The following is a 27,848-nucleotide window of genomic DNA, read 5'->3' as shown; positions in this document are numbered from 1 at the left end:
TAATTCCTACCTTTTATTAGTATAAAATACAAATTATTATTTTCTTAATGACTCAGAATAATTATTATGGATACCTAATGTGCTAGATGTTTATTTTCCCCCCTTTTATCTCTCAAAGTAAGACTGTTCAGCTCTAACTTGTCATCATATCTGCCTATGAATGAATGGCCCATTGCCTCCATCTTCCTGACACACACTTTTTTATGCTTTCTGTTTCTGTCTACGTGGAATGGCACGTCAACCAAACTTATTCTAACTGGAGGTTAAATAAAAGTGATAAAAGGGAGTGAGTGCTAATGAATAAGTAGATGACAAGTGCTAGAGATTTAAAGTAACTTCCCCCACCCCACCCCCTTTTGGTCTAATTTTGTGTCAAAAACTGCAACAACCTGCATATTTTGAAACTATGACCTCAAAGAAACAGAAGATATATTCTGAATGTTTCCTCCAAATATCTTTATAAAATTTACCTTTAGGCATAACTATGTACCACCTTCTAATCTAGGGGGATACCAGTGGATTAAAATTTCCCTTAAATCTACCAGCCTCAGTACTCAGCCTAAAGTTTGCTTCTCAACTGAATGAAGCCAATGTATACAACTTAAATATAATGACTATAATCTATGTGTACTCTTTTCACTCATGTTCCATGAAGACCCAAGCTTGGTTCTGTATTTCTTTAAGTCACATGAAGAGAACTTAAAAAATCTGGCCTAGATTACATGTTGATATAGTTACTATATGTCTGATTACTATAAGTTTTGTGATGAGTATACCACTACCTGCAGCCACTTTCTCTGAATCTGGGACAAAATAAGGAAGAACAAAATATTAAAAATCAACCTATATAAGTATATAAGATAACTTCAGAAGAAATCAGTCTTTTCCTTCTTTCAAGCACATAGTTTTCTCCTAGGCCCACTAGATGCTTCCTGAAACGAACCACCCAGTGATAATTCTCACATAACTCACTAAACATTTACTGTTCCAGCTGCTGGGGATATAGCAGTGAACAAAATAGAGAAAAAAGGCGCCTATCCTCAGGGAGCTTACATCCTTCTCCCCAAATATGTTGTCCAAAAGTCAGCTATAGCTGCAAATTTCCCAAAGGAATGTTTTTCTCAGTGACTATTTCCACTGCACAAACTGAATTAAGAGCACATCCCTTAAATACTTATGGCAAGATATGTCATTCTTTATTCAAGGTTTGGCTAAAGATAAAAATATAAGTTATAAGGAAAAAAATCAATTACAGCAACCAAATCCTTGAATATTCATATTTTAAGTCTCCTGAAATCTGTATTAAGAAAAGGGGAGAAATTCATAATTCATCCAAGAGACCTTCTTAAAGTATTTTCCTTTCCATTCCCAAAGCAAGTAGCCTCCCCTAGGAATTCACCTGTTCTACCCACACCGACAAAGGACAAACAAGAAATATACAATTTTAGAGCCAGAAGGAACCTTGAAGATTAATTAGTCCAAAGTTCACATTTTACAGATGAGGAAGCTGAGCTTCAGGTAAGTTAACTGACTTCTCCAAGGTGACCCAAAGAACCAAGACAAGAGTTTAGAGCCCTTTAGGAACCCAATATACCACTAAATTAGTACCCTTATGAGAGCCTAATAAATTTGTTTTTTTTTCTCTTGCTTTCTTTTCCCATTTTTGAATGTTTGTTTCTTCAAACTTTTTCTAAACCTTCATCTCTTGTTCTCTTCCCTCCATTTTCTTTCTCCCTCTTTTCTCTATATCTGTCAAGTTTTCTTTCCTCTAGTTTTCCTTTTCACTCTCTTTACAGCTTCTTCACTATAAACATACACTTTCCACAAAAATCTAGTACCCTCAGGCTTTTTTTCTAATAATTAATAAGCCTTACAAAACCCATCCAGATTTGCTTACTTCAACCCATCATATACAAATTATTCTATGCTGTATTATGAAAATTTATAACTTAAGAAATATGAGATTATCTGAACATTTTTAAACTTAAAAACTTAAGAGAAGGAAATAAGAATGGGTAAGGTTTGTAGTCAATTAGGAAGTGGCAAACGAGTTAATTTATAGTGCTTAGAGTGGAGGAAGACTCTGAAATAAAGAAACTCAAAGACTAGCATTTACTTTTATTTTTTCTTCAACATGCTTAATTTAACAAAAAACAGCTTATAAATCAAAAGGTCTGAGATGTACTTTGAATGAGGTAGGTATAAAATAATCAAAAGAACAGAAAGAAGGGCATCAATTTCACACTGGATCATCAAACCTTGAATACTTAAGAATTGAGTTATTTTTAAAACATCAAATTCCTTTAAGACATAAAGAATATCACTGAATAGGAATATACAAAGATTTACTTTTAGGAAACAAAATACACTAAGTCATTAAATCTGAGTTACTTAAGTCAAACTATTACAACTGAGTAGGGTCAGAGGAGGGAAAAATTCACTCTTTTTCTAGCATAATTAGAAAAAAATGATGGAAATTCATCTCCAAAATATTATACCACGAAGAATACGTGTAAGTTTGAAGAAAAAAGAGGGGTGTTGGGGAGAAGAACTAGCTCATAAACTTTTCTTTGGCATAAAATAACTACAACAGATAAATATAAATATGTATGCCTGAGCTTGTATATTGGAGGGCAGTAGAATTAAAATTTATCACACACCTAAGAACCATGTGTCAAACATTATGCTACTTCATCTCTTTTCCTCCTTATAACAATCCTACAGAGAAAGTATTTACTCCCTTTTTTTTACAGAACAGGGATAAAACATGAACAACAACAAAAAACTGTTAAAAAGCAATAAGAAAAGTTCTAAAACTTTTCTAAACCAAATTTTTCTTTCATTTTGACAGATTGATAAATAAAGTAATACAATGTTAGGAGGAATATATGAACATATTCTAAATACAAAGCTACATATTTGGCGGGCTGCTAAACAATCAAAGAATGAATTGAATTCTTTATTAATTATTCTTCAGAAATCCAAAAGCCTATGATCTAAGAAATGTTTCCATGAATTATTTCCACTGCACAAACTGAATTAAGAGCACATCCCTTAAATACTTATGGCAAGATATGTCATTCTTTATTCAAGGTTTGGCTAAAGATAAAAATATAAGTTATAAGGAAAAAATCAATTACAGCAACCAGATCCTTGAATATTCATATTTTAAGTCTCCTTAAATCTGTATTAAGGGGAGAAATTCATAATTCATCCAAGAGACCTTCTTAAAGTATTCTCCTTTCCATTCCCAAAGCAAGTAGCTTCCCCTATGAACTTACCTGTCCTACCCACACCGACAAAGGACAAACATCTTCTTACCCCCAAACTGTCCTGCATTTAGCCAATTAATCTTCCCTCTAACATTATTTCATTACTCATTTTCCTTTATTAAAATCAAAAGATCTTAGAGACAGAAAAATCTCCAGAGATCATCATTCAACTAAGTTATAGATGAGATCATCCAACAGTTATATATGACAAACTAATATCAAGCATTAAGTGACTTGCCCAAGATCACAAATAATGAATAAAAATAATGACCCAATTTCTTAACTCCTATTTCAATTCCATCATGCACCGGGCTCTAGTTAAAAAATAAAAACTGCTATAATTGAGGTGTTTACATGCAGTATATGTATGGTATGCTTGGATGTGTGTGGGAAGGACCACCAACTCAGACTAACTTGGTGAAAGTAGAATAGATACGATGATCAGAAAATGTTTCTTGGAGGAGACAGTACATGAATTAATTAATGAAAGAGACCTAGCCAGGTATTTGGTGGTGGTGATGAGGAGTCAGGGATAAAAAATGTTATAACAGTTCAGTCTGAGAGAACAGCAAGATGTATGAAATGAGGACACAAGTGATATGCCTGGAGGAGGAGGCTTGCTTCTGCATCTTGGAATGTATGAGACAAGAAGCATAGTTAGAGCTAACTGACTTCAGCATCCTCAAATATAAGAAGTTGCTGCTTTGTTAGCACTAGCTGAGAGTCCCAGACAACATTTGGCTGGATCTTTACAGCAGCCAGCACCCTACCTGTGGAACAAATGTGTGAAACTCCCATCTATACTTTGTACTCCTCCACAAGCTAAGTTTCCATTATGAATTAGTGGCAGATATTCACAAAGTAATACAGGTCTCAAACCATACTTGATCCCACTCTTTCACATCCCACCATCAAACAATCATATTAGCTCTACCACCAAAATATCTGACCACTTCTAAACACCTCCACCACTCATTCAAGTCATTCTATTTTTCTTGCCTGAACTACTATAGTAATAGCCTTACTTGTTCCACCTCCACCCAGTTCATTTTCTACATAGCAAAATGATCTTTTAAAACTGAAACTGGCCCTGGCCAGGTGGCTCAGTTGGTTGGAGGGTTGCCCCATACACCAGAAAGTTTTAGGTTAGATTCCCAATCAGGGCACATGCCTGGGTTTCGGGTTCGATCCTCAATTGGCGCACATTCGCAAGTAAACCAATTTATGTTTCTCTCTCTCCCTCTCTGCCTCCCACCCCCCAAGTAAAAAATCAATAACATATCCTTGGGTAAGGATTAAACTTCAAAAAAAAAAAAAAGCTGAAGCTGTAAAATCTTTTAAAAAAATATATTTTTATTGATTTCAAAGAGGAAGGGAGAGGGAGCAAAAGATAGAAACATCAATGATGAGAGAGAATCATTGATCGGCTGCCTCCTGCATGCCCCCTACTGGGGATGGAGCCTGCAACCCGGGCATGTACCCTTGACTGGAACTGAACTTAGGACTTTTAGTCCATAGACTGACACTATCCACTGAGCAAAACCAGCTAGGGCTGAAGCTGTAAAATCTTAAATGTAAAGATAAAATAAGGTAGTCCAATGAAGTAATCATTTTCACCAAAAAAATAGTTGGTTGTTTTTTTTTTTTTTGGGGGGGGGGCGGTACTGTATGCAATAGTTGTGTTCTTGAGCTTGAAAAGTAGCAAAGATACTGAATTGTGAAAATTGTACTTCTTAGCTGAAACCAATGTAACAGCCTAATAGGTTTACCTTGCCTTAATAAAATAGAACACTCCCTAATATATCCCATTTTGTGGATGTTGTTTATACTACTCAAACAACCTTACACGTAGTCTCACAGATAGCCAATGTCAAAATGGCCTCAACTGTAAACCCTTTCCTGATCTTTCTCCAAGATATGTGATTACTCCTGACTTTGAAATATCCATTAAATTCTGTACTTCTTCCACTTGGTAGTAAAATAACATGTACATATCCTACTGTATTATATGTAGGGACCGTATCTTGCTCATCATTCAACAAACATTTACTAAGTGCCTGCCATGTAGAGTACTGAGGAAACAAAGGCAATGAAGACATGCAATAAATAAATGCATGTATGTACCACAGCAGTATGTACACTACATGGAGATATCATAAGAGAGAATGATCTCTTCTACTACACATTGTAGTACCTAGGATGATGACATATATATGGTAGGCATTCAGTGAGTATCTTGTTAAACTCATTTCCTATCTCCTTTTTGAAACCGTCCTTTCCACTGCAACTTACTGTGCTTTTCTCTCCAAACTGTCTGTCCATGCCATACCTTTTAACCTATCTATTAGCACTGGAGGCTGTTATTTAGTATTTTATATATAAATGTGCTTCGTGAGAGTAAGAACTCCCAGAGGATTCAGTTTTAATTCAAGTACCTGTTAAATGGTTCTCCAATTTCCTGAAGCTACCAAAATGTGTCCCTTGCCATACTAACTGTCAATAGCATCATCTGAACCACCCTACTTGTGTTCTGGTTCTCTATAAAATAAGTAGCCTTCACATAGGTGTTCTTAAAACAGGAGGCCCAAGAGATGTTGTTGAAAGCATGAGACTAAGCCACTGCTCTCAAGCTAGGAGTTCAGATTCCAGAAAGACAAGTTTATTTCCTTTCCTGACAACAGGTCTGGGTCCTCTGAAAATTCAGATACAAATGTGTATAATGGATTCATCCAGAGAGCTAGTTTACCCAGGTGCCTTTAAGATAACAGGCATACAGAAAGCACCCAGTAAATAGTAGTTTCTTAGTAAGTAAGGAAAAGTCACTCCAGCTATACTGCCACTTAATTTCAATGCACTGAATATCTAGGAGAAATTAATTCCTGGTTCTCTGTTCATTCCAATGTAGTAGATAGCTTCAGAAAGACCAGGCATATTGAAACCTGTAAAGTATACCTAAAATCTTATCAAAGAAGTAGAGAACATCATGCAATCTTGAATACAAGATTCTGTTTACTGGCTTCCATAGTTATCATTTGGTGCATAGTATTCATGAACTCCTGGATGAAAAGTTACTTGGATACAATAATTTTCTGGGTACCCTTATGTACTATGCAACCACTTCCACCCAAACCTGACAAAATGTAAGTTTAAGCAGTTCTGTATCCATTCCAAGAAGAATTTCTTCCTTTGTTTAATCTCAGTGAGTCTCAGTTTTCGAGAGAGCACTCTTCCTTCTCCTCCTATCACCTCTCTCTAATCATTAAGAATACACAAAAAAGACAGCAGAACTCCATTTTAATGGCACAACTTCCTACTGAATTTCGACAATCTGAATATAAAGTTAATGGTGGTACTCAATGCAAACTGGGAGGCAAAAGAACTTTTAGTTATAGCAAGACCAATGCAAATTACAATTAATTGCCATAAGACAAGAATCAGTAATATACTCCCACCTAAATTTTCCTTCTCCTTCCTCGTCCTTTATTAAGGTCAGCCCTTCAAGTTTCATCATTCTGACTTGGTTATACTATTAAACCTAGCCCTCAAACCCCACAGAGTAGCAACTGTTTTCCTCTCTAACAGGGTATGTGTTCAGACTACTTACCGGCTAAATGATTTGACTTGGTCCTGCTAACTGACAGAGACTGGGATTCCAGGCTCTGTCTTCTTTTACGATTTGTAGCTTCTAAATTTATATGCTGGAAAGAAATAATTGTACCCTGACTTGAAATACTTTAGTACCAACTGATCTAAGGTTCGATTTTTCTGTAGACTAATTAATGCCCACAATGTCAGTTAAAGAGTGAGCCATGCATTAAAAATGCTGTTTCACCAATACTAAAGGAATATAGCCATTTAATATATTAACCTCCAGTGGGAAATACATGTCATATGTGGCTTGTTTTTAAACTAATAAGTACCTTAAAATACATTTTCTAATAAAAATAACTTTGCTCATTTATTAATTTTTGTATATCCTTAACAATCAGCACAATGATTTACACAAATTAAAAAGTCAATAAATGTCCATCATAGCAATAAAATAACTATAATTAAAACCTAATCCATTCCACAGCTTAGCCCAATTACAATTTCACACTTGCAGGTTTAAAAAAATTAGATCAGAGCTTTAAAATCCATATAACTGATTATGTTGTAAAGTAATTGCCATTCTTCATAAAATAACCTTAGTTTCTCAAATGTAATTTTTCTCTAATCCAAAACTGTGGATTTTAAAAAGAAAACAAAGTATGTTTTTCACAGTTCTCTACAGATATAAAGGGTAGCTTTAAAATAACTAGGCATTTATTTCTATAGTAAGGGTTACCAGAAAGGTGAAAGCAGTATGTTTAATACTAAAACACAGGTTAAAAGAAAGAAATTACTAGCTAATAATATTCCCCAACAGCTATGATGAACACTGGAGGGTAAATAAGCAACACGGTTCCTATTATAAAAAGCTCTTTAAATATGTTCTCAATTTAGAGAAAACTGCTAACATCTGTAAGTACCTAATAATATTATTTACTAATTATTTATTAACAAAATTTTGTTTCATAGCAAAAGAGAAAGGCCACAAAAGAAGGAGAAAAAAGGAGATGTAAACTATATTTCTAACACAAACACTTCCCCCTACTAACCTTCAAAATAAGTTTGAAGGATCAAGTGGTATGATAACTATTCTGATACCTAAAAAAACTTTGCCTTTTATTATATTGGAAAAGAGTTTAAAATCAAGTAACTGATTTTTATTTGAAGCTAGTTAAGATACTTAGCCATCAGACTGTCTTCTCTATTATTATTCTGTAATCTATGCTGCAAACTTCTATTCCTTTTAAGTCTCCTCCCTCTCATAAACAGATCAGCAGTCTCTGACATTTACAGAGATGATAAAAATAGTATTAATATATAACAGTTTGGAAAATTAATTTTTAAAAATAGGAAGATTTTATAATTTAAAATTATAAATATTTTTGTGATAACAGCTAACATTTATTGAGCGCTTACTATGCGCCAGGCACTGTGCTAAGCGCTATAAAAGTATTACAATCTATAATAATAAAAGCGTAATATGCAAATCAACCGAACCGAACAGCAGAATGACCATTGGACAACCTTCCAGATGACCATGCTATGACACGCACTGGCTCCAGGCCAGCCAAGGCGGGTGCGATGCGATTGGTCGGGGGCCCCATCATCACCCCACGATCACCCCAAAGAGGGAGGCCCAGGCCACCGGCTGGCAGGGCAATCAATTGGGGGTGGGGTGGGAAGGAGAGGCCTCCCTCTGCTGGGCAACTGATCACGGAGCCCCACAATCAATCGCCCCAAAGAGGGAGGCCCAGGTCTCTGGCCAGCGACCCTGTGGCGGGTGTGCGGGGCTGGCCAGCGATTGCCTCACAGAGGGAGCCCCAGACCAGCTAAGCAATCACACCCCACACCTGTCGCCCGCAAACGAAGGTGGGGGAGGGGGAGCAGTGCCACACAGATGGCAAGCAGTGGCAGCGATGGGGATGGGGCCAGCTGCTGGCAGCCAGGGGCAGGAAAGCCCCGATAAGCCCTGATCACTGGCCAGGCCTAGGGACCCTACCGAGGGGTCCCGGATTGTGAGAGGGTATAGGTTGGGCTGAGGGACACCCCCCCCCCCCACCCGTGCACAAATTTTGTGCACAGGGCCTCTAGTACTTAATAAGAAATAAAACCTTGCATATGGAAAATGCATTAAACTGTGAGTCAAAAACATTGATTCTATACCTAGACTGAGCTAAAGTGAAAGAAGAAATATTTGCTAAACAAAGAGAACATTTGACAAACTGCTAAGTAAATGGGCTCACATTATTAAAAAGGCCAAAAACCACAAACAACCTAGTCAACTGACCAAACAAAAAACCCTTTAACTTCCTCTAATTGAAAAAAGAATGGATGTCTAGTTTTAATTTGTTTAGCAAATTCTTCTTCAAAATTACTGCAAAAGAATATATATAGATACAAAAGATGCAGAAATGAATTTTAATCTAACCTATATCCAAATAACAATAAATTTTTAATTAGAAAGGTCTGATATAATGAGATTTTATTATATAAGTGAAATAAGAAAAACTAAAAATTAAGTATCTTTCCTTTTAAACCCTAGAACAAACCCACAAGGGCAGCACTGGCTGTTCTTTACTTGGTAGTTGTTGTTTTTTTCTTTAAAGTATTTCAGAATAAATACAAAATTCTTACTTTGTTGCCCGTATAAACTTGCCCCAAACTGAGACAGCTGACTTGATGTTGATGGTGATGCCAGCATCTAGAAACAAATTAATTATATTAGAACATAAAGAAAGTACACAGAACAATGCATTTACACATTGCCAATCTGTACAATACATCATAATATGCGAGAGTCAAACCCACATTTCTCCTTCTTCAGAAAAACATAAAACAAACATTAAATTCACAATTGGATAAAATTAAACTGTGCAAATAAAATGAAATTTTTTATTATCACGAAAGTTTTTTCAAGTTATTCTAAATGAAACTATAACAAAATCATTATTTCACTTTAAAAGAAAACTAGGTTAACAAAAATTTGACAGTATTTCAAAAAGTCAGCCTCTAAATTCATAAGTGAATTCCTTAATTCTTAAATAATATATTAAGCTAAATTCTAAATTCAGTTTATTTAAATTAAAAATAAAATTACCTAAATAGAAAAGTTTTTTATTTTGTAAGAATAGTTCATGACTTGTATGCACAAATAAATGATGTGTATCAAATTGGTAAAAAATAAATAAAAACCTAACAAATATACTAGTACATGCAACCATATAATAGACGGAGATAACACACTACCAAAGGACAAGTCAAAATACTTTCAAAAAATACTCATATATAGACATGGTATATAAATGTATATTATACAGTCTATTAGTGAGTGATGTGAATTTCATGGCATTACTATAAAATGCCTTTCCGTTCATTGCATCATCCTTTTCCCCCCTAGAATATTAATTCTCAAGGAACATGTTATATTGAATTTTGTTTCCTCACAGAGTACTACTATAAATGGCAATGTTATGAATAGATACTTAAACTGAACAAATAAAAATGAGCACAGGTAAGTGCATGTCTGTGTATTCCGTCTTATATTAAGCAACCATAAAATATCTTAATTAAATAATACATGGGCCATATCATCAAATGGATTATAAGCTATTAAAGGAAGAAAATGAATTATACAACTAGTTGTATTTTAAGGCACAGTGTGGCAAATGCTCTAAACGAAGTATAAAGTAATACCAGAGAAAAATAATTCTGAACACTGGTTAGGTAACAGAAATGCTTTGTAGAATGGTAACATCTCATGTGAATATAGATGAGTGGTCTTCCACAGTGAGGATGGGATAAACGTTAGTGACATGATTACAATACAAAATAAGAAACATTAGGATAATAAGGTAATTAAGGAAAGGAGATAGGGTCAACCCCAATGCACAGTGAGGCACAGGAAGATGAGAAATAAAAGACTATGTTGGGGCCAAATGTAAAGAGTCTTCTTAAATGGCATACAAAAAGTGGCTACCAACTACGGTAATAAAGAGAAAAACTAGTATTAACCAAGGAAGTAAAACAATCAAACTGTGTTTGGGAAGATAATTCAAACAGCAAAAATGGGTGGAAATAGAAAATACTAAACTAGAACAGCAGAAGTGGGACTACAAAGAAGAGGCATTCTGGTTGTAGAAGCACAGTATTTGATGTTCTATTGAAATGGTTGAGGAATAGGGGAAAGGAGGTGGGTAAAGAATCACCAGTCAGGGAACTATCAGAGGTCACTCTTGTTTCCAGTGAAGAAATGGGCTGACACTGGCCCTAGCCGGTTTGTCTCAGTGAATAGAGCAGTGGCCCACTGACTGAAGGGTCCCAGGTTTGCTCCCCAGCCTTGGTTGGGGTGCGTGCAGGAGGCAACCAATATGTCTCTCTCACATAGATGTTTCTCTCTCTTTCTCTGTACCTCCCCCTCCCTTACACTCTCTGAAAAAATCAATAGAAAAAATATTCTCAGGTGAAGATTAACAAAAAAAGAACTGGGCTGACACTGACCATATTAGGAAAACCAGGAGAAATAGTTACAAAATAGAGCTTTAAAAGAACACATTTCATATTATTTTTATATCAAAATTCTAAGGCATTTTAATTATTCTAAAATTTAATAGTTTGTATACAACTGTAGTTTCAAATTAATTATACACATCAGACTCTTCTGTAGAGCTGAGTTACATACTACTATAAAATAGCAGTAGTTTAGTACAGTAACAAATTTTCTTTAAAAAAGCACAGAACATTCTAAATATATCTTCTCAAATCCAGAGAGTATGCAATCTGAACAAACTGAAAAATTATGCATTTTATGTCTGATCAAGTCCTTTTGTTAGGTACAGTTGTCATGACTGTTAGCACATAACTAGAAATATTTTAAGTACATGAAAGGCTAAGAACAAAATCAAAGAAAATGTATAATATATTAGGAAGATTTAGTTGGTGATAGAAGGTAAAAGGTTTACATGAAATGCTTAAGAGTCATGATTTTCTGATATCATTATAAGCTATAAAAGAAAATAGAAGAGCAAGCTGCTTCCAAAGGCTTTAAATATAAGCTGCTGGCCAACGTGAATGCATGACTTAGAAAAATCTGTCAGTGTAAACATTTTAAAATGAACCATTTAAAATTTTACTTTTCCTAGAAATTTATTTTTAGTGAGTACATAACTCCTAAGAACAAACACTTTAGTCTACATTCTCACAAAGATTAAACATCTACAAGAGAGTTATAGGTGTGCCAAGATATCAGCCTGCTCAGCATTAGGAAGCTTAGTGGGGAGGTACTGCATGAAGGTAGAGATGACATAGCTTACTGGGCCAACAACTTGAGACAAAGATTAGTAAAATGATCCATTTAGCAGAGTGACATATTAAATATTATCATTTTCTCTATGTGTGAGTACATGAAGAAGGTTAGAAAACTCTGCTTTACAGGAATATGAAAATAGTTTGTTACATTTTCTTTTTTTTTTTAAGTATTTTTATTAATTTCATAGAGGCAAGGAGAGGGAGAGATATAGAAACATCAATGATGAGAGAGAATCATTAATCGGCTGCCTCCTGCTCACCCCCTACTAGGGATTGAGCCCGCAACCCAGAAATGTGTCCCTGACCGGAACCGAACCTAGACCCTTCAGTCCACAGGCTGACACTCTATCCACTGAGCCAATTGAGCTAGGGCTAGTTGGTTACATTTTCAAAACATCCACATAAAGTAAGCATTAATCAGCTATACAAATGTTAAACTGACTGCCTCAAAATGTGTCAAAAATGCAAATAATTTCTCATAAAATCAACCCCTAATGCTATGGTATTTTTAAACTCTGAAAGAATGATTCATGAAATATATCAGTGCTAAAAATAGATTTAAAACAATGAAGGAATATGAATGGCATAGAAATCTATATATATAAAAGCCTAATATGCAAAGTGTCCCTTAGGGAGTTTGACTGACTGGGAGTTCGACTACTCGCTATGACATGCACTGACCACCAGGGGCAGCGTGGAACAAAGGAAGGCCCCTCTGGCAGCCACTAGGGACCCTACTCATGCACAAATTTTATGCACTCCAGTACAGTGATGGCGAACCTTTTGAGCTCGGCGTGTCAGAATTTTGAAAAACCCTAACTTAACTCTGGTGCCGTGTCACATACAGAAATTTTTTGATATTTGCAACCATAGTAAAACAAAGATTTATATTTTTGATATTTATTTTATATATTTAAATGCCATTTAAAGAAGAAAAATTAACCAAAAAAATGAGTTTGTGTGTCACCTCTGACACGCGTGTCATAGGTTCGCCATCACTGCTCTAATATTATTTATAAAGTAAAAAAAAAAAAATGCATACCAAATGTACTCTGGCACAGCAATAACTACAATGAACAAAACCCAGAAAATTTATATATTTTAAATTGCTGAAAGTTAACATACAGATAAATTTCTTAGAAAGATATAAAATTTTAGAAGATCAAGAGACACATTACAGTAGGGAATGCAGCATAAGTAGAAAGAGCCCAGCTTTGGAGTCAGAAAACAAATCTGGATTTGAATCCTGGTTCTGCAACTTACCTATGGGAGAGCTGAGTTTCTGTTCCCTTCTTGCAGGATGGAAATAACACTACCTATCTCATAAAGATGAAGTGAAGATTAAAGGAGATAAGGCATATAATAAGTGCTCAATAAATGGTAGGAGGAGCTTCTAATAATTTAGTCTTCCTCCTAAGGCAGGACTGTCATTAACAGCAGCCAGGAGTTCCCGGCCTTTGGGGATTTTTTTAATAGCATCCCAAATTTATATTAATTTCTGGCTAAGAAGCTATAGAAATAAGTCTGTCATCACAAATTCCTGTTAAAATAAGGAGAATTTGTGTTCTTAGAGAAATGATAGAAAAAGATCAAATGTCACAGAATGAGTAAAATGCTGAAACCAACAAGTAGGTTACTGTGTTCCCAGTCTAAAACCATCAAATAATTATACTCTTCCCCATTTCACAGTCTATAATATACTGCAGTCAAACAATAAGAAAAACCAAGACGCAGCTAGAACTACTTATGCGATTCAAGTTATTTCCTTGACCAACAAAAAGCTCCTTTATCCTTTAATATAGAGAATGTCAAAGAAATCAACAGATTAGAAACTATTTTAAAAATTATTTCCAGTTACTAGATAAAACTGAAATTCATGACAAAAAAAGAAGTCTGAAATTTTGGTTTAAAAAATGTATGTTTGAAAACTTAATAATAGGCCAATTTGGCTCCTGCCAGGAATCCATAACAGCAAAGAAGTATTAATTATTCTATACCACATGTACTTTTCAATAGTGACTACCTCTCACATTTATTCTCTCTAATAAATGTACTTTCAATTACAAACCCTCTTTTAAGAAACATTAAAATAAGTTTGGTCAAGAAATTATTGTCTACATTAAGGAATGACTTCAAAATACAACAAAAGTTTTGTTAAATAAAACTTTCCCAAACACAAAAGCAATTAGAAAATGAAGTTTTAAAATTTTTTTTAAAAATTCATGGTACAAGAAATATACTTACAGGTATGGTGATAATATAATACTGAGATTATTATTCAAGGATAAAAACAGTAAAGAAATATGACTTTCCCTCTATTATATCTACAAATAGAAAAAGAAACAAAGGAAAAGAAAGTTCTAACTATAGATAGAATCTGAAGAACATTTTAAAATTAAAAACAGTATGGTTAAAAAAGATTAAACCACTGAAGTCAGAATGAAATCTAACAAACAAGCACACCAAAAAAAATTAAAATGTCCATAGTACCCAAAGCAATCTATAAATTCAATGCACTCCCCATTAAAATACCAACGTCATATTTCACAGACCTAGAACGAACTCTCCAAAAATTCATCTGGAATAAAAAAAGACCCCGAATAGCTGCAGCAATCCTGAGAAAGAAGAACAAAGTAGGTGGGATCTCAATACCAGATATCAAGCTGTATTACAAAGCCACTGTTCTCAAAACTGCCTGGTACTGGCAAAAGAACAGACATATAGATCAATGGAATAGAACAGAGAACCCAGAAATCGACCCGAACCACTATGCTCAATTAACATTTGACAAAGGAGGCAAGAACATACAATGGAGCAAGACAGTCTCTTCAATAAATGGTGTTGGGAAAATTGGACAGATACATGCAAAAAAATGAAATTAGACCACCAACTTACACCATACACAAAAATAAACTCAAAATGGATAAAGGACTTAAATCTACGACGGGAAACCATAAAAATACTTTAAGAATCCAAAAGCAACAAAATCTCAGACATATGCCGAAGCAATTACTTCACCGATACAGCTCCAGCAGTGATGGCGAACCTTTTGAGCTCGGCATGTCAGCATTTTGAAAAACCATAACTTAACTCTGGTACCGTGTCACATATAGAAATTTTTTGATATTTGCAACCATAGTAAAACAAAGATTTATATTTTTGATGTTTATTTTATATATTTAAATGCCATTTAAAGAAGAAAAATCAACCAAAAAAATAAGTTCGCGTGTCATAGGTTTGCCATCACTGGACTCTAGGGCATTGGAAACTAAAGAGAAAATAAACAAATGGGACTACATCAAAATAAAATGCTTCTGCACAGCAAAAGAAACCATCAACAAAACAACAAGAAAGCCCACTGTGTGGGAGAACATATTTGCCAATGTTATTACCTATAAAGGTTTAATCGCCAACATTTATAGGGAACTCATACGACTTAACAAAAGGAAGATAAACAACCCAATTAAAAAATGTGCAAAGGACCTAAATAGACACTTTTCAAAAGAGGACATTCAGAAAGCCAAGAGACATATGAAAACATGCTCAAAGTCACTAATCATCCGAGAAATGCAAATCAAAACAACAATGAGGTACCATCTCACACCTGTCAGAATGGCTATCATCAACAAATCCACAAACCACAAGTGCTGGAGAGGATGTGGAGAAAAAGGAACCCTCCTGCACTGCTGGTGGGAATGCAGACTGGTGTAGCCACTGTTGAGAACAGTATGGAGTTTCCTCAAAAAGTTAAAAATGGAACTCCCATTTGACCCAGTGATCCCACTTCTAGGAATATATCCCAAGAAAACAGAAACACCAATCAGAAAAGATATATGCATCCCTATGTTCATAGCAGCACAATTTACCATAGCGAAGATCTGGAAACAGCCTAAGTGCCCATCAACAGATGAATGAATTAGAAAACTGTGGTACATCTACACAATGGAATACTACGCTGCTGTAAAAAAGAAGGAATTCTTACCATTTGCAACAGCATGGATGGACCTGGAGAGCATTATGCTAAGCGAAATAAGCCAGTCAATGAAAGGAAAGTACCACATGATCTCACTCATTTATGGATAATAAAGACCATTATAAACTGATGAACAAAAATAGACACAGAGGCAGAGCAGCAGCAAACAGACTGTCAAACTACAGCAGGAAGGCCAGCGGGGGGCGGGGGGGGGGGGAGGGCGGGTAAGAGATCAACCAAAGGACTTGTATGCATGCATATAAGCATAACCAATGGAGACAAGACATGGGCGTTAGGGGAGGCCGGGGGAAGGTCAAGGGGGAAAGTAAAAAAGAGACATATGTACTACTCTTTGTACTATTTTAAGCAATAAAACAAAATTAAAATAAATAAATGAATAAATAAAAAGACTATCTTGCCTAATAGACAAACATGAAAATTGACCGTTCCTTCGCTATGCCTTAAGCCACACCCACCAGCCAATCAGAGTTACTATATGCAAATTAACCCAACCAAGATGGCAGCCAGCAGCCACGGAGCTGGAGCGAGCAGTAGGCTTGGTTGCCCCAATAATGGAAGAAGCCAAACTTCCCGGCCGGCTCTGAGCTCCACTCAAAGCAACAAAGTTTCAATTATAGAAGGTAAATAAACCTCAGATAACTGCTTTCACCAAGCCATGGCCATGGAGCGGGAGCGAGCAGGAGTGGGTTGCCCCTGGCGATGGAGGAAGCCAAGCTTCCCGGCCAGCTGCGGCCTCCTCTCAAGGCAAGAAAGTTTCAATTATAAAAGGTAAATAAACCCCAGATACCTGTTTCCAGTCACCATGGCCACAGAGCTGGAGTGAATTAAAAAGAAACACACACAACAAAAAGGAAAAGTTGGGAGCTTCGGTCGCTGGGGGGCTTGGTCAGTCTGAAAATGGCCCTCAGCCCCTCACCCAGGCTGGCCAGGCACCCCGGCGGGGACCCCTACCCTAAAGGGGCTGTGGCCAGTCTGCAAAAAGCCATCAGCCCCTCACCCAGGCTGGCCAAACCCTCAAGGGGTGAGGTTCCCCACTGGTGGGCTTGACCAGCCTGCAAATAGCCATCAGCCCCTCACCCAGGCTGGCCAGGCACCCCAGCGAGACCTCCACCCTGATCCAGGACACTCTTCAGGGCAAACCAGTTGGCCCCCACTGGTGCACCAGGTCTCTATTGTATATAAAAAAGGGTAATATGCAAACTGAACCTAACAGCAGAATGACTGGAAAGACTGGTCACTATGACACACACTGACCACCAGGGGGCAGATGCTCAATGCAGGAGCTGCCCTCTGGTGGTCAGTGCACTCCCACAGGGGTAGCTCTGCGCAGCCACAAGCCAGGCTGACGGCTGCCAGCACAGCGGTGGTGGCAGGAGCCTCTCCTGCCTCCTCAGGAATACTACGGATGTCCGACTGCAGCTTAGGTCTGCTCCCTGCTGGTAAGTGGACATCCCCTGAGGGCTCCCGGGCTGCCAGAGGGATGTCTGACTGCCAGCTTGGGCCCGATCTCTCAGGGAGCGGGCCTAAGCCAGCAGGTGAACATCCTCCAAGGGGTTCCAGACTGCAAGAGGGCAGAGGCCAGGCTGAGGGACATCCCCGAGTGCACAAATTTTTGTGCACCGGGCCTCTATTGAAAAGGTAATATATTAAAAACACCAAAAGAAGACAGGGACAAGACAAAAATAAGTCATAGGACCTGATTATCTTATGAATCAGATAACTAACAACAAATTATGCATTTACTAGATACTTCCAGTAATTTTGATTAAAACATTAAATTTTTAAAAAGAACATTTTAAAAAGTATAATATAGCCAGGCTGGTGTGGCTCAGTGGCAATTGAGCGTTGACCCAGGAACCAAGTGGTCACTGGTTCAATTACTGGTGGTGGTGGTGGTGGGGTGGGGGGGGCGGTTAGGGCACATGCCCAGGTTACAGGCTTATTTCCCAGTAGGGGGTGTGCAGGAGGCAGCTGATCAATGATGTTTTGCTATCATTGATGTTTCTCTTTCTATCCCTCTCCTGCTCTCTTTAAAAAAAAAATCAATAAAAACATTTTAAAAAGTATTAACATATGCTGAAATATTTGGTAATAATTGTAAAAATAATTCCATTAATCATTGAACATTCAAATTCTTTACTAAAAAAGGTACGAAAATAATCGTTCTTATACTGTCAAAATTTTAGTTTAGAAGCAAAGTACAAGTTTACAAAAATGCATATGACTGATTCAAGGAAAGTTCACATTTTTAAAGGCTCTTAATATAAACTGATAAACTATTTTGTACAAAGACTATCCTGTGTTAATTATACTTCTAAGGCATTTACTTCAATGCTCCCTCATTGATACTGGCTATTCTTCCACTACAAGAGAAACAAACGAACTCCTTGCTAGTATGATAGGACTAATATAGTATTTTCTGAATATAAATTATTAGTAGTAGTGTTTAACACTTTGTAACCATTTTGGTAGAAATATCAAAATTTAATATATCTTATATCATTTTAACTCCTTTTGATAAGTAGGTTTTTATCTTTAAAATACTCAGTTTGAAAATTATGTGAATGACAATGACTGTAGATTTTAGAACATTCCCTTCAAACAATTTGACATTTAATTCCAATTTCTTTAGAGTATAGTCTGATGTATTTATATTTAATGATACCAGGTTATCACTTTCATAGAAATATGACACACTTATATGCATGCATATTTTCTATTAAAAGTTTTAAAGGTGAGTTTTCAGTTTTTTAGGTAAATAATCATATTTCCTATAAATAATGTTAATTTTGTTATTTTTCAATATCAACTTTCTTTCCCTTTCTTTAACAAAGACTCACTGAGAGTCTACTATGTCCTATGCATTATTACAGCTTCTAGGAACACAGCAGTAAACTAGACAGGGGAAAGTCTTTGCCCTTGTTAAACTTAAATTCTAGTGGAGTAGAAAGGATAATAAACAGTTAATAAATATGTACTTTCAGGTAGAGATAGGTGCTATGATTGTTAAAATGCAGGAAAGAATTTAGAAGAATATAGTGGAAGTAGTACAGATAATATACAAAAGTCTGCTTAGGAAGAGTGATCAGAGAGGTCTCCCAGATATATTTTAGCAGATACATGGATGTAGGGTAGGAAGACAGAGAGAACCATGTGAAGATCTGAAAAATGAAAGTGCAAAGTGCTAAGGTCCTGAAATAGAAAGAATTCAATGACAATAGCCAGCCTGAGTCCAGTATGTACTTAAATACTAGTCATGAGGATGACCATATAATGGTGATAGAAGGTATCCCTATTTTATACCAGATTTTAATGAAATATTATTAATTGGCCTAAGGGAAAGCATACTTGCCATAACTGCTGTAGGATAACACGAGTATGAAAGCTAGGTATGGGTTCAAAATGGATACTGTTTGTCAAAATAAGGAAGTAGCCTACTCTTTATCAGTTTTAAGAGTTTTTAAAAATATGAAGTAGGTGTCACATTTTATGCCCTTATTCAGCATATATTAAAACAAGGGAGAAGAGGTTCCTATAAATTTGTCTTCTAAAATGATTATACTTAAGAATCATCAAATAAGTGTAAAGACTCAGACTAGAAAAGATGTTAGCAATTAAAATATAAATATGTATATTTAAAATTCTTAAGTTGATTAGATTTTATTACCCCCAAAGAGTTGTCTATTTCATGTCTTATATGAATGCCTTTCATTTTCTGTAAGGTCCTCCCCATAACGAAAATAATTATAATGAAAAAGAAATCAAATCCATACCTGCCTCTGATTTAATCTTTGAAAACATTTAAGTAACATATCTGTAATATTTACAAAACTACTTCTGTATTTCAAAACAGAAAATTCAGCATTCTATAGGACGACACATACCATACAGGGACATCTTTAAATAAAAGGTCTTGGAAAATAAGAAGTAACAACCACTTAACAATTTAATTAGCAAGTAATCTCATAAAGTACAGTTTCCTATATACGTCTATGATCATGTATATGACAAAAAAGTTACATTTTATATTCTATGAATAGTGTAAATCAGGAAATTGGTTGTTTTTTGTTGTTGTTGTTTTTTAAATAATTGGCTTAAAGATTCCCTCAACCACTAGCCAGTTACAAATTAAAATTATTTTCTCACTGTTCCCAGAGAGAAAAAAATTACAAAGTTATCCATCCTTTATTTAGTATTTAAAATTTTTTTATCTTCAAAAGTTTTATAAAAGACAAAAATAATTATTTGTAGATGATACATAAAACCTAAAAAACCCAAGAGAATAAAACATAATATTATTCATATATATTATTCAGTGGCAAATTTAATATTTCTACCTGTCTTCTAAAAGTTTTGCATACAGTATTCATTTATCCTTATAACTACTCATGAGTCATATACTATTTCCAGTTTATAGATGAGAAAACAGAGACACAGAGACTAACTTGCCCAAGTACTATTTACACATAGCTAATAAATCATGTGGTTGAGATATAAATTCATATAGGAGGATTTCAAGAGTCCACATTCCCAATCAACAAAAACTAATAAAAGACTTTGTAAGGTAGTAGGTTATAAATATATACACAATCAAACTATTCTATATACCAGTAAAAACCAATCAGAAAAATACAATAAAAATAACCACCATAAAAACCTACATATTAAAAGGTATAAAGAACAGGAAAAAAAAAATAGCATATACTAAATCTAGCATATTGCATATACTTGCAGAATGCAAGAACCAAGAATGTTTTCAAAAATATTTTTAAAAGTTATATAAATATCTACTTAATATCATTTAGTTAATCTCTTGGCACGTAAAACCTATCTGGTCATTTATGGAAAAGTTTTCTGACTGGTGAGCTAATTATACATGGTGTAGGGACAACTGGATATTCAGAGTAAGGGGGAATCTGGCACCATAAAATGCACACCTTAAACCAAAATATATTTCTAATGAACATAAGTTATATGTGAAGGATGAAGCACAAAAGTACTAGAAGTCTAAGTATGATCTCAAAAACAAAAACAATAAAAAAAGACTGATGAATCAAATTCAGTAAAAAAGAAAACTATTTTGTATTTAAAAAACTATAAAGTAAACAAAACAAAATACTGAGAAAATATTTGTAACAAATGACAATTTTCTTTTTTTAAAAAATATATTTTTATTGATTTCAGAGAGGAAGGGAGAGGGAGAGATAGAAACATCCATGATGAGAGAGGATCATGGATCGGCTGCCTCCTGCACACCCCACACTGGGGAGTGAGCCCACAACCCGGGCTCAGGAATCGAACCAGGAATAGAACCCTGACCTCCTGTTTCCTAGGTCGATGCTCAACCACTGTGCCAGTCTGGCCGGGCAAATGACAATTTTCTTACTCTTATATATAGAATACAGCAACAAATAAACAGACATCATCTCAATAGAGAAATAGAAAATAGCACAAAAACAGGTAGTCCACAAAGAAAAACAAATGGCCAATAACTATATGGAAAAGACACATCACTCTATGTGTGTGCATGTGTATAAGTTTAGCAACGTTTTACTGTACATTAAAACAGGAGATTTCTTTTGTCTATTGGCAAAGATGTAAAGGTAACAGCTGGTATTCTTGAGGGCATAGAGAGTGCTGATGAAAGCAAAAATTGCTACAAGCTTTCAAATAGAAAATATGTCAGTATGTCCCAGAGATTTAAATAACATTTTTAAAATAAAAATATATAAAGTATAAAATTACAATTTTATTAATAAATTATTCCCGACGGTCAATACTATGGGTAATTTATTTTCTCCCATGAATATTTTCTAAAATTTTCTGTATTATTTTATAATTTAAAAAGTGTCAGCAATAGCAAAAATTTATAAGTAGTTACATATATATTATTATTCCCATTTTACAGAGAGAAAACTGATGCTTGGAGAAATTTTTGCTAATAGACAAAGCCAAGACGCAAACACATACCTTTACTGCTTTAGAGCCCAAATTCTTAATCCCTATGTCTTATTACCTTGTTAATTAATTAATTAAAGAGTTTTACGAATCAATTCATTCTGTGTTATTTTTGTGACAACTAGATTGGGATGCTAACTAATGTATGTGAGTATGAGAGTGGATGTAAATAATTCTGACTAAAAAACTTGGCTCTCTAGAAGACAGACATCTCTAGCATTCATTCTGTTCACATATCTTATTTCCGAATCAGTTTGCAAGTTTCATATCTTCCTAATTGAAATAAATGCTTTTCATCAATAAGTAACATTCCACTGCCACTTTTCCATCAAACTTAACTTTTGCTACAATCACAGTAACACACACAATTTAGTTTTATAGTTTCTGCAGTGATGCTACCAGAAAGACATCCCAAATTCTTTAACTCTAGATCAATACTTAAATATAGCAACTTATGTAAAATATAATTCCATTATAATTTATAGCAAATAATTAGAGCACTAACATAACAAAATAAATTAGATGACATTATTCTGAGTTATAAAATTGCACATTAAGTATAAAGAAAACCACCATACACATAATTTGAAAAGAACCCTAACAATGCAACTGGTAGTTTGTTGCTAAAATGACACAATTTTCAAATACAAATAAAATGGAATAACACCAAAACCCAGGGGTTGGGGGGGGGGGATCTTTAGAGCCCACTGAAATCCTAACTTAACCTAGTTAAGCCAAACTGTGAAATTCTAAAAGATGCAGGAATAAATTTTAATGAAAAAAAAAAAAAGAAAGAATTTGTTACATATCTTAGAATTTTATAACTATTTAAACACCACTAAGAATCTTATTAGCTTAACAACTAGAGTAGATTATTAGAGAGAGAGAGAGATTGGGAACAGCAAGTTCGTAAAGGAAAAAAGAAAAGTACAAAGTAGAAGAACGCAACTGGTTTTCCTAAGTATACAGCAGGTTCTCATTATTATGTTGGTGGTGTTGGTGTCGGGGAATCAATTCCCAGTGGGGACCACTGACTGTATTGAATTTGCACATTCTCCCCATGTCTGTGTGGTTTCCTCTAGGTACTCTGGTTTTCTTCCATGTCCCAAAGATATTGTTAGGTTCACTGGAGTGTTAAAAGTGTCCCAGTCTAAGTGAGTGTGGATGTGCGTGTTTACGAGGGAACCCTACCATGCAGTGGTTTCCTGTCCAGGGTTGGGTACTGCCTTACATCGAGCTGGAATAAACAGGTTGGAAAATAATTCTCTTAATTGTTTTTATTAATATTTCTTAAATATATATATAGCTCATGTTTATTTCAATGTTTAATATTAGATGTGTTTTGGGGATTTTAGAAATATGATGTTTTTGTGACCAAATATACCATAGGAGCTTAACTCTTGTTTATGTCAATTAACCGATGGTAAAATTGGTTTTGTCATATATCATTTTGCTTAAAGTTGCAGTTTCCAAGAACCTATTGATGATGTTAAGTGAAGATTTACTATACAGTGTATAATTTAAAGTAGTTTACCAGAATTTGAAAATAACGATTGAATTCATTTAAAATATTTTATCAATTGGCTAATTATGACTTGGCTATGTCCTAAATCCTTTCATTCCAAATGGGAATATTGAACTATTAGCCTTCCAAAGCATTTAATTCACACCTCTATATGATCTTCCATATTTTGAATATAGTTCTTCAAAAAAATTTTTTTTTTATCATTGCATCCCTACAATTGAACAATGGAAAAAAGCTGTTTCTATCTGAGGCCTAGGGTTATAGCTAGATTACAAAGCAAAGATAAAGTTTCATTGAGGCCTGTCATTATACGTTGAAATCTGTGCAAATCTTTCTATTCTATATATGTGTTTCAACACAAGTCACTAAACAAATTAAAAAAAAAATTGATCTTAACGCAATACCATGTTTACCCCATGTCTTTGAATACTTCCTACCACAGCATTACCATATTTCAACTTGAGAATCAGAACATTTGTCTCCCATTAGAATGTAACTTATTCCTGGGCCTAGAAATGTGTCTAAAAGATAGTCATTCAACCAAAGATGGTACACTGAAGTTCATATACTGCTTTTCAGGAACCAGAAAGAGACAGACTAAGTAAACACAATGTTAATTGATTAACTTACATCTTTTTCTGACCGATGTGGAAACATAGAAGACTGGCTGTAGTACATATTTTCGTCATGGTAGTCACTGTCGACCCCCTCTACAAACTTCTTTCTTGAAGCACCAAACATGCTGTTTGTCACCTAAACAAAAATATTGCTTTTATCAAGAATAATACTTTGGAAAATGTCAAACTTTACTTTATTCTTATGTGGAACCAGAAAATGAAAGGAGCATTGCTAAGATGAAGAAACAGATCAACTAAGGGCTTCTGGAACACGTTAGACTAGTGGTTCCCAACGTGGGGCACATGCCCCACAGAGGGGGGAAATTTGACTTTAAAAGTTAAGGGGGGGCAATTCAAGAATGAGTTATTAACAGTGAATTTTTTGCATTTCTTATGGTTCTAGGGGCCTCTTATACAGCATATAAATATATATTGACATATATATGCATTTCAGTTCTCTATTATATGTTTTGAAACTTTATTTGCTATTTTTTCATATCACTTCATATTATTATTTTTAACAATTTCTTAGTGATTTCTTCCTCAGTACTTCAACTGCCCATTCATTCTGTTATTTTTCTCTTTCATGGATGCTATGTTCTTTGGAAGCTTTAGACCAAGTTAATGGCTTTTTAGGCTTCCTCCATGTGAATAGGAGCTCATTTTTTGAATAATAAGAATTATATGTCACGGGGGGGGGGCATCAGGATTTTAGAGATGCTTAGGTGGGGCATGGCCACCTAAATTTGGGAACCACTGTGTTAGACATATATAAATCTCACTATAACAATATAGTACTTAATGTTTACATCCAGGCCATAAAAATAAGAGAATATATGTAAAGCCTGTCTTATACAATAATTCCACTTAAAAGAAATAAATGTCACTTATTCTTGGGGGAGGGGCGGGAGCAACCCCAAGTATAATTTTCTCCTGCAAACATTTTTTTGAAATTAAGTTTGGGTTTAAGTATTCAACATCTTCACATGCATCTTCAGTAGTAGTGTCTTTGTAAATACTCTAATTACGGATTAAATTATCTGTTTTCCAGAGTACAGGATATTCACTTACAATATAAGTTTATTAAGATATAGTAATTTCTTTTTTTTCTTTTTTTTTTTTAAAGGATTTTTTTAAATATATTTTATTGATTTTTTACAGAGAGGAAGGGAGAGAGATAGAGAGTTAGGAACATCGATGAGAGAGAAACATCGATCAGCTGCCTCCTGCACATCTCCCACTGGGGATGTGCCCGCAACCCAGGTACATGCCCTTGACCGGAATCGAACCTGGGACCCTTCAGTCTGCAGGCCGACGCTCTATCCACTGAGCCAAACCGGTTTCGGGAAGATATAGTAATTTCTGAGGCAGTATTTAATGGCACACAGGGAGTTTTATCTGAAGCCACAGTACCCACTCATATAATATTATAGGATAACTTTTTCATTCATCATCCTGGTGTAAATTTATATTCTCCATTACATAACATGTTTACTCTTTTGTTTTTTAAGTCTTTACCACATCCAACACTAGCAATTTTGAACCCAAACCAAAATAAAAAATTACTAAATCTATGCTAATTTTTACTTATTTTCAAAAGCTATCAATTGATGTTAAAATCAATGTGTAAACTGCAGTGTCACGATAGAAGAGATATATAAAGAACTAAATACATGGTGACCACATCTTTCCATAAAAATTTGGGGGGAAAGCATCAAATTTGATACTTTTCTTATACACTTATTATGAATACAGGTATTTTATTCAACTATAAACAAGAAACAATTTCTTTCAGTTCTCATTTCAAAATGAAACACTGTAGTTACCATTATTTATCAGTAGATATGGTGAACTAATATGGTACAGACTTTAAAAGCAAGTTTAGCCCTAACCGGTTTGGCTCAGTGGATAGAGCAATGGCCTGCGGACTGAAGGGTCCCAGGTTCAATTCCGGTCAAGGGCATGTACCTTGGTTGCGGGCACATCCCTAGTAGGGGGTGTGCAGGAGGCAGCTGATCGATGTTTCTCTCTCATCGATGTTTCTAACTATCCCTCTCCCTTCCTCTAAAAAAAGCAAGGTAATGTGCAAGTTTGTTGAAAGCATCTATGCTATTTGGTAATTGCTTTTTTATCTTAAGTTCCCTGTTAAAATTGTAGAAAACTCAAATATCTAACTATTCTTCCTGTTGAAGTCTGAGAAAAAGCTATTTAATTAACTATCAACAATAGTAAAAAACAGCTTAACCACTGCTTTGCTATATGTTTTTGGGCTATTAATCTCTTTAGGTATGAAATACAGAAAGTTATTTTTAAAGGGTCTATTAATCTGTTAGGACATACTTAATCTTCATTGGGCAGTGGACTCCCTTGGTTAATCTCATGAAAGCTCTTCCATAATTCTGAATGTAATTTCAGGGATTAGGATCCCATATGCCTATCTCTATCCCCCTAAGTAGTCACTAACAAGAAGGAAAGCACTTTATAATCTACAAATTAAGGCACTTTACATATGAGATTTTAAATGCTTGTTTTGTAAAAGTTAAGGATACATTTGAGTTCTATTTCTAAGAAAGAACACATGAGAAAATGCATGGAACTTATAGAATTCAATAATATTATGTGAAAGTACCAGCATATCTCTCTTCATATTTAACACACATAAATTAACTCAAATAATACAAATTAAACTCTTCTTTTGACAATTTTTGTATAACATTTATCTTCAAAACCAATTACAGATTTCTAGAATTCCAAAACTGAAGTTAATTGTACAGAATAAAAAACTTCATGCTAATATTGTGCAAAGGTTTTACTGTTTTGAAAGCAAAACTAAACATATGAAGTGCCCCATACAAAGGAAAATGTTTCTTTTCCATCAATACCAGATTTTCCCAGATTCAGTGTATGTGTGTGTTCCTGTGTGCCAGAAAGAACACAAATATGTAGAAATTCATATTTGTTTTATGTGCTAAATCACACATCAGTGAAAATGCTAATTATTCCTACAAGACTTATGCAAAAACAAAGAGAGGTAAAAGTGTAATAATACTCTGCTCTCCAAATTCAAGCCCAAGTCCAGGGATGTGTACTGAGATGAAACAAAGACTTTTCTAATCAATAACAAAACCAGAGAGAACCAAGATGGCGGCATAGGTTAACGCCGGAGTTTGCTGCTTTGAACAACTACTTCAAAAGTGAAACTAAAACACGGAACGGACATCACCCAGAACCACAGGAACGCTGGCTGAGTGGAAGTCCTACAACTAGGAGGAAAGAGAAACGCATACGGACACTCAGAGGAGGCGCAGTGCTGAAGTCAAATTCTGAGGTGCGGAGTGCGCGGAGCGGGCTGGCGGCGGAGGGCGTGGTTGGCGTTTTCAATCGGGAGGGAGTCGCAGACTCTGAGCTCCAGATCCAGGCGAGTCTTTAGGGACCCAGACTCAAACGGGAGAAGCGGGACTGTCTGGCTTCGGTCAGAGCGAGTGCAGCTTTCTCTCCGAGCTTTGCAGCGGGTGCTGGGACTCAGAGAGGCAGAGCCCCTGGGGACAGGACTGAGAGCCGCCATAACTGCTCTCTCTGGCCCACCC

General features: G+C 35.4%; 1 protein-coding gene across 14 annotated transcripts in view; it reads right to left on the bottom strand.

Moving 5' to 3' along the window:
- The window catches only part of CNOT2 (CCR4-NOT transcription complex subunit 2), a 139,642-nt gene that overhangs the window by 26,506 nt on the left and 85,288 nt on the right, over positions 1–27,848 (bottom strand). For 8 of the 14 annotated variants that reach the window (XM_059683627.1, XM_059683619.1, XM_059683624.1 and 5 more), the window contains 2 exons: positions 24,275–24,397; positions 9,498–9,564 (listed from right to left, as the gene is read on the bottom strand). In XM_059683627.1, the coding sequence (XP_059539610.1) occupies positions 9,498–9,564; positions 24,275–24,397 (190 nt within the window). Of the gene's footprint in view, positions 1–9,497; positions 9,565–23,310; positions 23,357–24,274; positions 24,398–27,848 lie in introns of those variants that run through there. The other 6 variants (XM_059683621.1, XM_059683623.1, XM_059683622.1 and 3 more) reach the window with 3 other exon arrangements.

This window comes from Myotis daubentonii, chromosome 2 (assembly GCF_963259705.1).
Source record: "Myotis daubentonii chromosome 2, mMyoDau2.1, whole genome shotgun sequence".
Taxonomy (NCBI): Eukaryota; Metazoa; Chordata; class Mammalia; order Chiroptera; family Vespertilionidae; genus Myotis; species Myotis daubentonii.
Note: the sequence above shows the minus strand (reverse complement) of the source record. Positions and strands in the feature narration are given on the sequence as shown.